Source organism: Megalops cyprinoides, chromosome 4 (genome assembly GCF_013368585.1).
Source record: "Megalops cyprinoides isolate fMegCyp1 chromosome 4, fMegCyp1.pri, whole genome shotgun sequence".
Lineage (NCBI taxonomy): Eukaryota > Metazoa > Chordata > Actinopteri > Elopiformes > Megalopidae > Megalops > Megalops cyprinoides.
In genome coordinates, this window is record NC_050586.1 from 11636062 (window position 1) to 11651736 (window position 15675).

At 43.0% G+C, this 15675-nt stretch overlaps 1 protein-coding gene across 1 annotated transcript; it reads left to right on the forward strand.

Moving 5' to 3' along the window:
• The first annotated feature begins 540 nt into the window (after positions 1-540).
• On the forward strand, positions 541-15299 carry dok2 (docking protein 2). Its single transcript, XM_036527550.1, has 5 exons — positions 541-627; positions 3678-3983; positions 5943-6054; positions 12489-12664; positions 12973-15299. Exons 1-5 carry the CDS (start codon positions 568-570, stop codon positions 13963-13965), a joined length of 1647 nt encoding a protein of 548 aa, XP_036383443.1. The 5' UTR covers positions 541-567; the 3' UTR covers positions 13966-15299.
• Positions 15300-15675: the final 376 nt, after the last annotated feature.

Below are 15675 nucleotides of genomic sequence, written 5' to 3' on the forward strand. Positions count from 1 at the left end.
CATAAACCACAATGCAAACTACACAGGCCCCTGATGGGAAATTATGACAAAATGACGGAGCCAAGCCTGGTCCACCATGTAAATTTGCCCTATAATAGATTACTTAGGGTGAAAAGCCAGGTAGAGTTTCCTTACTGTGAAAGAGCTGAACATGACAGGGAGAACACTGGGGGAACTCATCACTCCGATCCTCCACACCGAAATGCTGCGTGTTGCTGTGGGGTGTGGGCACTGCGACTATAATTTACACTCGTGTCACTGACAGATCATGATTTGACAAAAATAGAACGGAAAAACGAGAGCAAAGGATCGCGGTTTTAAAAAGCAAGCACACATACGCACGCGTGCGCACACAAACACGCTTGTGCAGCTCTGCTAATTTGTACAGTTGTATGAGCTGAGTTTTGAACGGCGGTACAGGGCGTACAGGAAGTCAGAATGACAGGGAACTTGGGGCCCTTGCGTCACTTGCAGTCACCACAAGCGCAGCTCATCTTGCTGCAGGGCTACAGACGTCTCGAGGGAGCCAGAAGAGGAGAGGCCCCAGGGGAGGCGAGCTGCTACACCATGGACGAGGACATCAGGAAGAAGGGAATGCTGTATATTCAGCAGCAGAGGTTTGGGAAGGTAAGACACAGCACCTCTATTTAGGCTCCAACTGTGGAGTCCCTTCACTTAATCGTGTGTGCAGATTGGCTTTGTTAAAAGGTACACAGTATGCCAAATGTGGAGTTATCAGTAGTTTACAGTGATCAGTTAGCACATACATATAATTGGTGCTTGAAATATCATTAACATCCTCTTGGAAAGGTCAAGAAGTATTTGAAAATTAGCCTTGGAGAAAGTGTTCATTTGGGAATAACAAGGACAAGTCAATGACCGTTACAAGACTGATTTTAAAATGCTTGATATTCACAACCAAACACTTCCCCTGGGTTTTACCGTCTCCTAGAACCACCTTAAGTGCTGTTTTGGGTCAAGAGGAGGAATCCCTAATGACGTATCAATAACCCTTGAAGTCTCTGCGCTAAATCCTGTCTCCTCACTTTGTGAAGCTAGGAGATTAATTCAGCGCTCTTGTACCTTTATGGTCTCTTTATCATGCACAAAGCAATGATTCCTGAATACATTTTAGATTTTGAAAAAGGGTAGCAAAAAAATCATGGTCAAGGAAATTTATTTGAGAGACTTGTTTGATATCTGTGTCTTTGCATTCCATCTGTGACATTAACATGAACAATGTGCCACTACGTTCTGTGAATTATCATATTGAGATCATGCCTACGTGACTAAGCACTAAAGAAAAGGATGTGAAACTACTGGCTTTAACTCATGGTTCAAACTTTATGAAGCAGTGGTTTGTTTGGAGTCGTAAAAAATGGGGGTTGGATTCGTGGAAAGCGACTAGGGGCCGGTGACTATCGAGAGATTTGACTCATAAAAAAGTTCTGAGCCCCTAATTTATTTCATCTCCTGTTTGGAAAAGAGCGTTTCATTATGCGGGAAGACACACGACACATTGGAAAACTCAGCTGAAGAAATACACCCTAAAAAAGTGCTTTCGCAATCTCCAGCCCTATATTAATATATTGTTTACAGATGTAAACAGTGGTTAAAATCTAAACTGGAACAGGACTGGTCCCTTAGGTCGCCAAAACTAACACTTGAAATTTGCTGTTGTGAAACGCTTGCTGGATTCGAATGCGAATTTAACAAAATATATATTTTTAATCAGGGTGGATTAAAGATGAGTGCAATCCCAAAACCCTCTTCAGAAAACACTGATGCTATTTTCTGGCATTCAGAAATCATTTACTGTGGTTCTTGATTTGCCCTTAGCGAAAAGCTTGAATCATATTTTGTGCTTATATTAATGTTTTCACTCAACGATTTTACAAATGAAACCCGGCCATCGAGATTCCTTTCATCTCTAATTTGATCCTGTTTAACATTTTTTAAAATTTTTATAAAGGACATGCAACTTACCACATTTATATGTGGCGTTCACTACGATTTGATGGATGTTTTGATGACACTGTTAAGTATATCCATTTGGGATTTTCACAAAATTAGTCTGCTGACATTCGCACTAGAAACCGGGCTAATTGAACAAATTAAACTGGCTTATTCTGATAACCGCCTGCACAAGGAAACCTCATTAAAATATAGCAGATATATAAAGTAAATAGGCTGACTAAATGGCAGAAAATTGATTTTTGAGGGGAAGCAACGTGCAATACGATATGTCACCCATTACTACGCTGCACATTTTGCACTTGAGAAATCTATGAGTAATTTAACCTTGTGGCAGAGAGGAAGCACTTAGTGAGACTTTGTGGGTTTGTGTACATTGTGAGCCACTCCTATGAACAGACCGCTTGCTTAGGGCCCCACAGATTCTTATGGGAAATAGATGCAAACTATCTTACTGAACAGTAATGGCTGTGCATGCAAAACAGTCGCTAGCCATTATGAAAGCACTGAGGCAACAAAGAGTAAAGTTCATCTGCTTATTACGGGGCCTGACATTGCAGGGATTGATTGATAGCTCGCAACAATAGCCCATTTTAAACCTGCTGCACTCAATTTAAATATTGGCAGTTTCGCCTTTTTTATGGCTGTTTCTCACGGTCATTGTTACGATCTTGAAGAGCTATTGAAGTACCATTTGGGCAGACAAAGTCTATGTCAAGATGGCATTCTAAGAACCAGATAGAAATAGAAAATTTCATTCAGTCAACATACTCAGCGTTCAAAAGTCAGTGACAGGCGTTTCGTGTAAATATCGTGCTCAGGTCATGGTTAATCTGTGAATTTGAAGGCATAAGGGTTTTTTTTCCGTGGCCTCACTGAAGAGCACTTTGGGTAACCTAGCAACATTCTAAGCGAGCTTTCATAAAAATGCCACACAGAGGAAAAATGATCAGAGCAGTTTCTTTTTCTGTGTTTTTATTGGCTTCAGAAGGAAACCTTCTGGGGGTCGAAAACTGTTCTGACATTAGAGATTGCAGACAGAGGTGAAAAGGGATTGGGTATCATGTTAACTGCACAGTAGCAGGGCCTCTTGCAAACCCATTTCCATTGTAGTGGCTGAGACACACAGCAGACCGTGCACTCTCGACCAGGCAGCTGGTTCACGATTTGACCAACATTGAAATGTCACTCCCATTTAGCAAACACCTTCGCATTGTTAGATTTGCACTTCACACAGATTTGGACATTTCCTCGTTGTGGATCAACGTGACTTTGAGTGATCTGTACTGAGAGTCTTAGTCAAAATGCGATTGAAAAAGGCAATTTATGAGAAAACAACAGATTTGTTCGGAAATAGAAAATCGGCATTTGTTCCATTCAGTGTAGTTTTCAGGCATTTACTCGCTACAACGAATCAAGTTTAGAGTGTAAAAACACTATGATGCCAATGAGTCCTGTTGTAGTAATTATTGAAAAAAGAAATCGGATTTTATTTTGACGTGGGATCCTTATAATCTCTAAAAATGGTATTGTAGCATTACTGATCATAATCACTTTTAAAGTTACTTCTCCAACAGTAGTTTGGAATTTCCAATGACATTTGTCATTGACCACTACGTATGTTTTTTTTTGGGGGGGGGGGGGGGGGGGGGGGGCATTAATCAATCCACTTATGCTAACTCTTCCAATCTTCTCTCCTGTAGAAATGGAAGAAGGTCTGGTCTGTGATCTACAGAGAGAGCTCCTGCTCCATCTCGCGGATGGAGTTCTTTGAGTGCAAGGACTGCGCAAGCAACATGGAGAAGTCGGACAGGACCCTGCGCAAGCAAGAGAACAAGAAGGTGATCAAGCTGAGCGACTGCATCCGCGTGTCGGAGGTGGAGATGGAAGGCTGCCCCAAGGACTGCGGACCCTTCCTGGTGGAGACCACCGAGAAGCTCTTTGTGTTCGCTGCTGAGAACTCCGAGCTGGAGGACTGGACCCAGAAGCTGTGCGAGATCGCCTTCCCAGTATGTTCACTCTGACCCTTCTGTCTGAATACAGGGAGCCATCATGTTTTGTTTTTTTTTTTGTCAATGGACTCAAATACATGTAAAATTCAATTTAAAATTTCAAATACCCAGTAGTATCAACTGTTTATGGTAACACCACTACCAGTATAGATTTGTGAAAATGCAGAAACAAAGAATATATGGAACATATTCTTGCAGTGATGCTGGGTGTATATAGTTGGCAGACACATTACATTACCTAGCAGATGCTCTTACCCAGAGCAACTTACATAGGCTGCAGTTCTTTACATTGCTATCCATTAATACAGCTGGATATTTACTGAGGGAATTGTGGGTTAAGTACCTTGCCCAAGGGTACAACAGCAGAATCCCAGCGAGGATTGAACCGGCAACCGGTTGGTTAGAAGTCCTGGTCCTTAACCACTATACTACACTGCCACACACATCCTTTGCAAACATGGACAAATTTACAAAACAGCACTCAGTTAAAAAGGAAGTTTGTCAGACTTCACTCTCTGCTGACCTGGGGCACACCGGAGGTTGGAGACCTCTGGTGTAGCCCTACACACACAGACCCATACACCCTACATCGCCACAGCTCTGACATATTCAGTGTCATATGACTCTTAACACAGCATGAGTCATGGCTCCCTGTACCATGTTCAGGCTAAAAGCAGTAAAATAGGAATTCCTTCCCAACGCTTAATACTCACCAGGGATACAAAACACACAGAATCTGTTGTAATATTTAATGCGCTACCCTCTGCACTTCAGTGCAGCGGGGGATGAGGGGCGGCAGGGCATTCTGGGAGCAGTCTGCTCGTGTATCGCATTGTCAGCATGAATACTTCCACACACTTCCATACACCTCACACTTCCAAGAAATGTGCATGGCTTGTCACTGGTCCCAGATGCAGACTGTGTATCTTCAGTTATGCTCGTTTGTTGCTAAATACAATGCTAAATAGACTAGCCCATGCATGTCATGGCCCTTGTGGCTCGGACTTACAGAGGCCACAAAAGCTGTTGTGCAGCACTGCCACCGATAGTCTTACACTTTGCATCCTGTGGGCTTAAAAGAACTATTACTTCCTCTTCAATGTGGACAATGTCAAGTTCTTTTGAAAAACAAAATCATATTATATATTATATATATCCTTTATATACACAAACACAACACACACACATACACACACACCCTAAAGTTTGCAAGAATACAGTATATATTACACTCTGTTCCTGTTTGGAGCTAAACTGACATCCAGTCTGGTTCACATCAGAAGGTTCTCAGAACAGTGGAGAAATATCAGAATGAGGAAATGTAGGAAATATAGAAATACAGGAGGAGAAACAACGAGATTGCACAGCATGTAACAATGTCCCTTTTGTTTGGTGCGGGAAAACATTTGACTGCTGAGAATGTGTGCAATCTTTAGCTATAATATATCACGTCACAAAAACATACCAAGCTATTTATGACCAGGCGGCCTGCAAACTAATGATGATAGGACCAAGCACGCTCAAGCACATCTCATTTCCTTAGCTAACCAAACCAGTTTTGTTTATAAGCAACTGTGTATTTGTCTAGCTGGCAAGTTGGCAGAAAAGCGAATAGAGTCAGATATATTATGGTGGCATATGGCGGGCAAAATATGAGTGTGCTGGTCAGATTCACCAATCTATATTAGTGTATGTGCTTGGTGCTGATTGATGAGGCTGGGTCATAGTCTGCATGAAACATTTTTGCTGTTTATGCTGTTTGAACTGAAGCATACACAGCTGATTATTCACATTTCACAAGGTCTGGGCGGCCAGGGCTGAATTTTCCGTACGAGACGCAGACACTTTTTCAAAATCGTGCTCAGTAAACTCCCCACTCTTTCAGAGGGTGGATTGAAGCACCAGTACCTCTTTTAAACTTAGTTGCTGATCAATGACATTTGTCACCCTATGCAGATGAACTGGAGCGAGCGAGGGACAGCGAAACGCAACAGTGTGCAGCGCTCGAGGGCGGATCCGTCAGAAACAGGAATGGAGGACAACTCTCTCTACAGCAGGAGGGAGTGTGGTAAGAGCCTGTGGTTTTTTTTTTTTTTTTTTTGCTCGTGGTGTCCGACAAAAATGGCTTATCATTAACAAACTGCTGGTGATACAGAGAAGAACTTGTCCAAGTGCTACTGCACAAAAAAAGTTTTAAGGACTGCTACACCCTTTTAACTGAACCCATGTCTCTCATTGGGTGAGTTGTTATATGGAGACAGGAATATATATTTCTGTAATAATTTCAACTGAACAGACATGGGGTTTGAGAGCGAATGGCATTAAATAGTCAGACTTGATGGGTTGAAGCCTTCTGCTTCATCTGTCTCTGTCACTGGGGCATTCTTGCTGCCTCTTTACTTTCCTGCCTGGTAACAGGACCACATGTTTCTCACTGTAAATATTGGAGACTTCCAGGGGCAGTGTTTTTAGCAAATTCATCCCTGTGCATGCGATGTGTGTGAAAAGCTGCTGCAGGCCTTGGCCTCTGGGCTTGAGAGACAGCAAATCCTTGTTGTGTAGAGAGAAATGGCCTACTGTGTTAAAGAGAGGACACGCTTTCCGCTACTTCTCACTTCCCTGTGAAACAGCCACAAACAAGACGCGGGTGGAGAGCCACCTGGCAATAATCGAATCCGAGAAAGGAGAAATCCGCTTTTGGCAGGTATCTCACATTCCCAACATATGGAAGGGGAGGGGAATTCAGACATAACAAAGCAGACAGGAGACCTTGCTCTCAAACACCAGTGCTTGGATGGTCCTCGATCTGTTGCTCTCCTTGCGATTGAAATCTTGTTAAATATTTCATGAAAGTGACAGAGATACAGTGCAAAAAGGCAATGGGATTACAGCCCCTCACACCCTGTGTGCTGTCTCTGTGAGATCTGGAAATGTGACATTCCTCGAGAGATTTTCCCGTGTTCTGTTGGTTCAGAATGATGGGGAGCATGCTTGCAATGTGTCATGAGCAGCTCAGCCAACCACCACTTGCTCCTCTGTGGGCACTCTCTGGAACCCAGTGGAATATGCTGTTGCAACTGAGAGCTGTTCCCCCGGAGATGCTTACAACTAGATCGACGCTCCTCCCCACTTCTCCTTTTCTCTCATGTAATACATTACAGTGAAAAATATCTCCACCCTATGGTGTATTTTTCTTGTCTTGTGGCTGAGAAAGATCACACTGCTGGCCGCTCTGCATTGCAAACTGCCCAGTTATCGCTATATCTGGCTTACTCTACTATACCATCTGCAAACATTTTCCATTTCTCATTTTTGCATGATAGTGGCTCTGTTTAACCAGCATATTCCACCTTTTTCCAGCTGTGATAAAACCATATTTCTGTCTTTGTGCTGTGCTCTACTCAATCTTTGATGGGCTGTACAGCTTGTGCTTCTTTGCCCATGAAGTGATCAGTAGAAACAAACTGCACATATTAAAGCAGGCATCTTTGTGCTCACCCAAAATTCCTCCTGTATGTGGTAAAACTGCATCTTTATTGTAGTTGAGAATGTTCAATTTTTAAACAAAATTCAACTAGATTTAAAGCATTTTCCATCATGAAAACCTTACCACAATAGATCTCCTCTCAAGAAAGGCAACTCCTTAACACTCAAAAATGTGTCACTGCCTCCAGGGAGCTTCATATAAACATCTTCAAATATTTATGTCAGACTTCCCTTTTCTCCTGCTGCTAAAAGTCTGCCTCTGTCTGTGCTTACTTCTTGTGCGTGTGGCAGATGAGAGCTCTGTGAACAGTCAGACAACTTCATAAGGATAAGGGCTGAGAAGCACATAGTGTGCATCAGTCACCAGCTGCAACTACATCATTCCAATCAGTAATGATAGTATTATTCCTCATCTATTTAAATAATCTTAATAAACATATAACTGGCTGATTTATTCCTTTATTTCACAACAGGGCTATAGCCTCAGTCAATGTTACTGTCTGAATAAAAGGAAATAGTTTTGCTGATTAAATGATTATCGTTTTTCTGGTCTTCAGCAACCCCATCTTAGGATGACCAAATCACAGCGTTACTAAATCGGGATGGTTCTAGAATAGGTGGGGGGCAAATTAAAGCTTTGATATTTTATTTACCAAAGGCAAACCATACAAAATTTAAATGTAATCAATTAAATATAGCAACATACGAAAGCTACTGGAACATAACACAGTCGGTGACATTAGTGATACAGACATAAAACAATTCTCACTACAAATTTCACTCCCTGCATTCAGTTGCCACTGAAAAGCAGGGATTGTCTGACGCACTGCAATGTGTTGCTGCTTTTGAGCAGAATGGTGCCAGCGTGTTCATAACCAGTGCCTCAGTGTTAGTCCTGCCACAGGTTATCTGCTTCAACAATACTGAGGTACAAAGAGTTTCAAATTTCAACTGACAGCCAGTGGAGTGGTATTTATCCTGATGCACCATGTTGTCGTGCACATTCCCAGATTCAGGAGTGGCATCTGAAGACTGCGTTAGATTTATGAAGGAAACTACAGTCGAGAGTGTGACTTCTCTGACCTTTAGTTTTTTTTTCAGCTTTTTGTGCTGCTTGTTTCACATCTGTCTGACTGCCATGAGAGATGCTGAGAGCTACTTTTCTGCAGACTTAGTGCAAGTCTTATGCCGCACTTTCATAAGAAGAACTGTTTTGCCATTTATATTGTGCTTGCAATGTACTGTTATTCTTTTTTTTTTAAAAGTTTTTCTTGGATTGTATATTTATATGATTACTATTAATCTGGTGACCAAAGAAGTTGGGAGTAACCCATACATGCATAGTATGTAACCCTCATTGGTTTTATGCTAAAACAGTGTGGCTCGTTAACTAGAAACAGTCAAACACACAAAGTACACCTCCCATGCCTCCTGCAGGATTTCCCCACTCCATGGATTTAAAAGTAACCAAAAATATTCCCAGTTCCTAACCTGTGTTTATATTAATACATACTTAATGACCACGTCTAAAATAACAATAAATAAATAAATAAATACATTCATACATACATACATAAAAATAGTTCCAGTCAGATATAAAAAAGACCATGACTGCTGGAATATTGTAATAATAAATTCTAAACGTTACCTTTCTGAAGTACACATCAGAATGGATTTAGGAGTAGTTTTTAATGTGACTAACCAAATATTTAATAGGATATTTGCTCGGTGTCGTGCATAAAATAATTTAATCTGTATAGTGGATGACAAGAACTTCAACAGCACTTATATTGTCTTTCACATGAGAACTATCAAAGTTAAAGATACAAGGATGCAGTCTTGGAACGTTTATCTGCCGCAAACATAACCCTTCAGCTGCTAATCCAAGAGGATGCATTAGTTGACGGGCGATTCCATTCTGTTAAAAGCTTTTTTTTTCTCTGTTAAATGAATCCGACAACCGCTTGAATGCAGCCAAAAATGCGGAGGTGTTTCCCCCCACCCTCACTCGCTCTGTCCTCGTACTTACACCCACTAACACATTACAGAGCCCTTGGGAATTGATTGAAACCAAATCAAACGCATCGTGCGTGAAGCACACAAATGTATCTCTCCGGGGCGCGAGGTTGTCCGCGGTGAAAAGACACGATGTAGAGCCGAGCTCTGGAATCGTCAGAGGCAGATGCTTAGGGAGAGCACAATGGAGAAGCGTGCTGGAAACACTGCCGTGGTGACGGGGTTGTGAGACATTAAGCCAAACTCACTGCTGTCGTGACCGAAGATTCCCACTGGGTTTTTTTTTTCTTTTTCATTGCATTGCAGATCTCTTGAGTCGGTTAGGTTAGGTGTTACATTTATTCTTGTAACTTTTATTCTTCTAATTTTTTTTTTTTTTTTTTTTTTTTTACCATCAAGTCATTTCTCTGCTTTAAGTAAATGTATATACATGTCAAAGTAAGGCAAGTAGTTGGCGTGTTAGAGGCTTAAAAGATTTAACTTGTTCGAAAATCACCAGGTATCGCTGAAGAACGCTGTTGAAGTACATACATGGATACCCCACACTGTGTCATTAATGCAGGAGAAGCATCTGCTTCAGCAAATATGCCGGGAGATTTCGGTCAAACTGCCAGGGTATGGTCAGCCTTCCACCTGCTGGATAATCTGCTGGACAGAGGCCACCTGCTGCTGGATCTGATTGGACAGGGGTGTTACATCTAAATCTCAGGGTTCTGAATGTGGCACAGACCACAACATCAAAGCTATGCTCATCACCCCATCTACAAACCCAGTCTAGTGCTGAGGCCAGAACTGATGCGGGAGGTCAGTGCCCTGTACGGAGCAGCGTTCAGCTGGGATCTCTTTTGACTAGTACTGGTGTTATTTTCATGTGTTTATTTTACCAGCTGGTGAAAGACTGCAAAAAAAAACGTAGTGTTCAGCCATGCACAGCTGCTGCATCTAATGAGTGAATTGTAACACTCCAAGCAAATGCCAGCACTCTGCACCATCAGCCCTGTCTCCTTGACCAGTACTTCCTGAACGCTGTGTGCACAGGCAGGGTAACAAGAGAGATGTTAACTCACTTGGGACAGCAGTCTGGAGCTAAATGCCCTATTTCCCTGAAGTGATGGAATCAGCGCATAACAAGCCATACCTTTTTTGTTTGTTTCATGCATTTGGTAAAACAGGAGTAGCACAACAACAAAGGCAAACACCTGTTTATACTCAACCCAAGTAGCAGAGCGGCAAAACCACATGCGGAAATCATCTGATCTATTTTCTGCACAGCAAAGTTCTATTATAGAGCTTCAATTCTACAGGAAGGAAACAGGCTTTTCGTTCATTTTTTTGTCTGTTGAGGGAACGGTGAAAGATGGTATCGGGTTACACAGCTGCAACAGATGGCAACTTTTTTTTATTTACTGAGCAACCTTTGCCTCTATGGAAGCATGGCTGTGGCTTCTAAGGCCACATGTTACAAACAAGCTAACTGCTCGTAAACCACGTTTTACACACAGGTGCTGCTGGGAAACAATAAATCTATAATCTAAAACTGCTGTCTCCATATTAGTATCATGAGAATGGAGTAAGGAAATAACTCTCCATTGCAAGTTGTTTACCCCTATCAGACAAGAAATTTAGCTATCACAATGTCAAATCTTCTGGTGTAGTCCAGTTATTGTTATTTTTTAAGGAGAAATTCAATAGCTATACAATTCTAACAATTTGTACTGTGCAAATGCTTCACACCCACACACCACACATGCACACACACACACACACACACACACACAGTATGCAGTCCTAAAATATCATTTCAAAAATGGTATCTTATCATACCAATTCATGTCGCAATGAATGCAATTAATGCTGTCAGGCTCATTATTTGCATTGTGTAGCAGGCATTGTGTGAAATTGAAATTTCCCATAAAAATCAAAATTTGCAGAACCCTTTACAAAACTCAATCCTTACCATGCACCCCCCAGTGATATGTTTTTAGTTCCCTTACTATGAGAAAAACCATTGATAACCGTTATTAACTGAGACATTTGGTCTGTGCACTTACAGGGTCTTACAGTGACAGAACCATGCTTGGCCAAAACCTCAGAGCATAGATGCCACAATAACCAGAGACGTAGCTGAAAATGAGACGCAAGCTGTGAAAAACAAATAGCATCTTCATGGTGAAATGGGGAACTCAAACTGATAGTCCTCTTTTTTCATAGAACTAAGTAGTTGGTGACATTAGCAAACATATGCACAGTGAGGCCACAGGGGCTTGTGCCCAACTTTGAGCCTGTTCATGGCGTAGACTAGCAACATGTAGATTAGGTGTGGTGAGTTGTGCATTGCTGTGGTCTGTTAAAAAAAAAAAAAAAACAAAAACCAAGACCACACTTAGGTAGCTTATTTTGATCTCTCTATTCTCATGGAGAATTCTCACATCCGCACTTTATGGGAGAGATGTGCTCAGTTGAAAGGGGGAATTCAAACTCGTTGTTCTACTACTTTGTCGGTGAGACTACTTTCTATGTGGACGGAAAATCAAAAAGCCTTGCAGCTCTTCAAATTATACATCCGGCCATAAATGGAACGTGATCAGCCTGTGTTCGCTCGTGTGCAAAAAATATTTCCATGGCAGAGCTGACAAGCACTTCTGCGTGTGCAGCGGCTCACAGCTCGGAGTAACTTAACTGCACTGTGGGTTACAAGGCTTTGCCAATGAGCCAGCAGACCTGGTTTTGAAGCAAGACCTGAGCGGTGCATGTGCAGTTCAGTACAAAGAGCCTTTCTCCATGTTGAGGAAAGACACCTGGCGTGACAATGCATCCACACGCTTCAACACCACACGGCAAATCGAGTGCAGTTGCTTCCACACTATGATTTTCGGCCATTGTGAATCCATTCATGTGTCTAACTGTTTAATTGCGATGCTGGGTTTGGATGCAAGGAGAGAGTTTTTTTTGCACGTTTTTGCAGCATTACATAGACCTTCTCCCAATGTGCTCCTGCAGTGCCGAAGGACTTCAAGGTGACGGTGAGGAAGACGGAGGCCTCGGAGAGGTGTCGGCTGCGTGGGTCCTTTGTCCTGCGGGCGGACTTCGACAGCCTCATTCTCATGGACCCAAAGTCAGGAGACGTGCTCTACACCTGGCCTTACCGCTTCCTCAGGAGGTTCGGTCGGGATAAGGTAACATTGCTGTGAAAACCACAGAACATTTCTGAAAGAAATGACAGTTTTAGCTAACTAAGGAACCTTGAAAACTAATTACATTTGCATAACCACTTTTCTTTGAACCAGATATGAAACCCAAAAAAAGACCTGTTAACGAGTGGGATGGGATTAGACAATGTTTTTTTCATTTTACGAAGAGAATTTTCTCTCAGGCTAATATCATCTTATTTTACATAAGTTTCACATCCTAGTGTGGCCCTCATTTATTTGTGAGCTGAGAAAGGCTGAGGATAAAAAAGAAACTCTCTGACTTACCGTTTCAGGTTACGTTCTCCTTTGAAGCGGGGCGCAGGTGTGACACTGGGGAGGGTAACTTTGAGTTTGAGACCAAGCAGGGGAACAGCCTCTTCCAAGCTGTCGAGATGGCCATCAACCTGCACAAGAACAGCTTCGTCCCCCATCGGCAGCAGTCGGGTGGGGTGGAACCGGAACCTGCCCCGAGGCCCCCAGTCACAAAGGACAGCGGTGTCTACAGCACCGTTTCTGAATTGCCGATGAGGGACAGCCCTCCTCCACTGCAGGGCACTCGATCCAAGCTGGAGCTGCCCTCTGACAAACTTCTCACGGGGGTAAAGAGCCTGACGCTGGACACCAGGCCTCCACCCCGCAAAAACCAGGTCAAGAACATCTCTAGCTGCCCGCTGATCAACAGTGAGGACCAAGCCTACTCCCAAATCTCCATGCCCCGGGAGCAGGCGGAGCCGGAAGAGGAGGTGCCATCCTCTAAGGCTCCATGCAGGCCTGGCTCTCAGGACTCTGAGTATTCCCTCCCGTTTGACGCCATTGCCAAAAATCTGATGGCCAACATGTTCCTTGCTGGCCACCTGCCTATGTCCGGGGACAGCGAGAGGGAGGACTGTGTAGATGACACAGAGGTTCCAGATCCTCTCTATGACTCTATTGATGATTCAGTTGTCAGGTCAGTCATCAAGGCCCGTTCCAACAACAACAATCCTGCCAAGGTGGAGCACATTTACGACGAACCAGAGGGGTGTGCAGCGGGGGCTGCTAAGAGTGGCCCTACATCCTTTTATGATGACCCGGAGGAGGTCAAAGGTTACGCGTGGAAGCTGCAGGGCACGGCGGTGGACCCAAGTGGCCACGAATATCCGTACAACCCCCACATTGATGACTACGCCGTCCCCAAGCCGCCAATGAGGGCTTTCCCAGAACGCCATGTGGAGGGAGCAGATGAGGAAGATGACTCCCCTTACGATAATGTGATGGTGAAGGTGATGGACAGAGGGAATAGATAATGGCGTTTCTACAAAACCAAATTGCTTTTGGAAATCAATCATAATTACAAGAGTAATACAGCAAGCCTTTGGAGAACTATGTGAACTTTACAGACTGGATGTAGACTCTCTTGGCTTTTACTGTGACCAAGGAAACATGCCTGTCTTGCTTTTGCAAATATATGATAAGAAATGCCTGAGACCGACAACAGACATTCAGTCAATGAAAGCAATTAAAAGTCAAGCAAGACAAAATGTCAAAACAAAAAATGGCTCAGGCATTCGTTAGAAAAAGTGAGGTCGAATTTTGCTGGTTTGCCTTGAGTGGTGCAGTGAAGCTTTTTGTCAAGCTCTCATCCTTAAGGTTCCATGAGTGACTCATGTCCATCTCTTCTCTCATTGCCGTCTGGGAGGTGCTAGATTTTGACATTACAGTAGAGCGCAGTTGCTCACTTATTTTAGATACCAAAAGAGAATTGACTGAAACCACTGACTTCTCTGATCAGGGCAAATTTAAGATGCATCAAAAGGCATTCCACAACTTTTTCTTGTTGAGAATGTATTATTCCACAATATTAATAAATCATTATGCATGTTGCTATTTTACATGCATTTATTTATTATTGACGTCTTCAGCTGGTAATAATTTGAATTGACTCTTATCGTTGAGAATTGGATTTCACACTGAAACCCGCCTTTTTGATGTTCTCACCGAATGGGTATAAGCATTCCCTGAACAGACCATTCTCCTGCTCCATCTGATGGGCAGTGGAAGCAGAAATAAGGAGTGCAAGATGAAGTTGCAACAGCACAAAATGAAAAACTGTGAAAATGTTCACATTTGTGGTAACGCAATCTGTGTGTGACATTTCAACCTCAGATCTGCTCCTTGTTATCTCATTATAGCTCGTACAACTGGTCGGCAATGGCAGCCCTTTCCCACAGCCAGACCCCGGGTAAATGAAATGTTTTACAGCTTTGTTAATGAAATCTGTGACCTTACTTCTCCAATTTTTTTATTTTTTATTTTACAAATGATTGTAACAAGGGGCAGCTTGATTAATTGGAGGGCTAAATTTGAGTAAATTAAAACAATTTATAATGTTAAAATAAATGAGCACGTATTAAGTGGGTTATACATACATGTTAACTACGCCATTAATCAATAGCGACGTGACTCAAGGAGGCTCTCCCTTGAGCTCAGCACCCATATTAAATAAATAATCAGGGCAGAGGACTTGTGGCATGGAAATGATTCGGCCTGTGGCAGACAGAGAATGAGAATGTCACAATACCCCATTAATTTCCCTGCCCTGACAGTCCTTTTGCTGCTCACCCCCCCCCCCCCCCCCCCCCCCCCCTTCCAGGTCATCCTGCTCTAGCTGTGCTAATCTTGCAGAGATGGGACACCCAAGCAATTAAGCCACCCCGTACCACCTTGTATTCTCCCTGCACCCCCCCCCCCCCCCCCCCACCCAAACGTGCTTCACTCTCACCAAAGGGCATTTTAGGATTTATTTTTACATTACGTTCCTCTGAAGGTGACGAGAGTATACAGGTTGTGGAGCAATATGCACAAACTGCTGAGGTAGACTGCGGTGTGGGGGGAGTTGTTCACATGGCAAGAACCTTGTGAGATGGCTGGTTCTATCACAGCTCTACCAGCTGGTGCGGGCTAGATGTGGACAGTGCTGGTGTTTGTGATCTTAATGCTTCTCACCTGTGCCATTA

Bases quoted from the DNA above. Each gene is read 5' to 3' on its own strand.
- dok2 (XM_036527550.1), top strand. From the start codon at position 568: ATGGACGAGGACATCAGGAAGAAGGGAATGCTGTATATTCAGCAGCAG. The intron at 628-3,677 runs GTAAGACACAGC...TCTCTCCTGTAG, and splicing joins AGCAGCAGAGGTTTGGGAAG to AAATGGAAGAAGGTCTGGTC. The intron at 12,665-12,972 runs GTAACATTGCTG...TTACCGTTTCAG, and splicing joins GGAGGTTCGGTCGGGATAAG to GTTACGTTCTCCTTTGAAGC.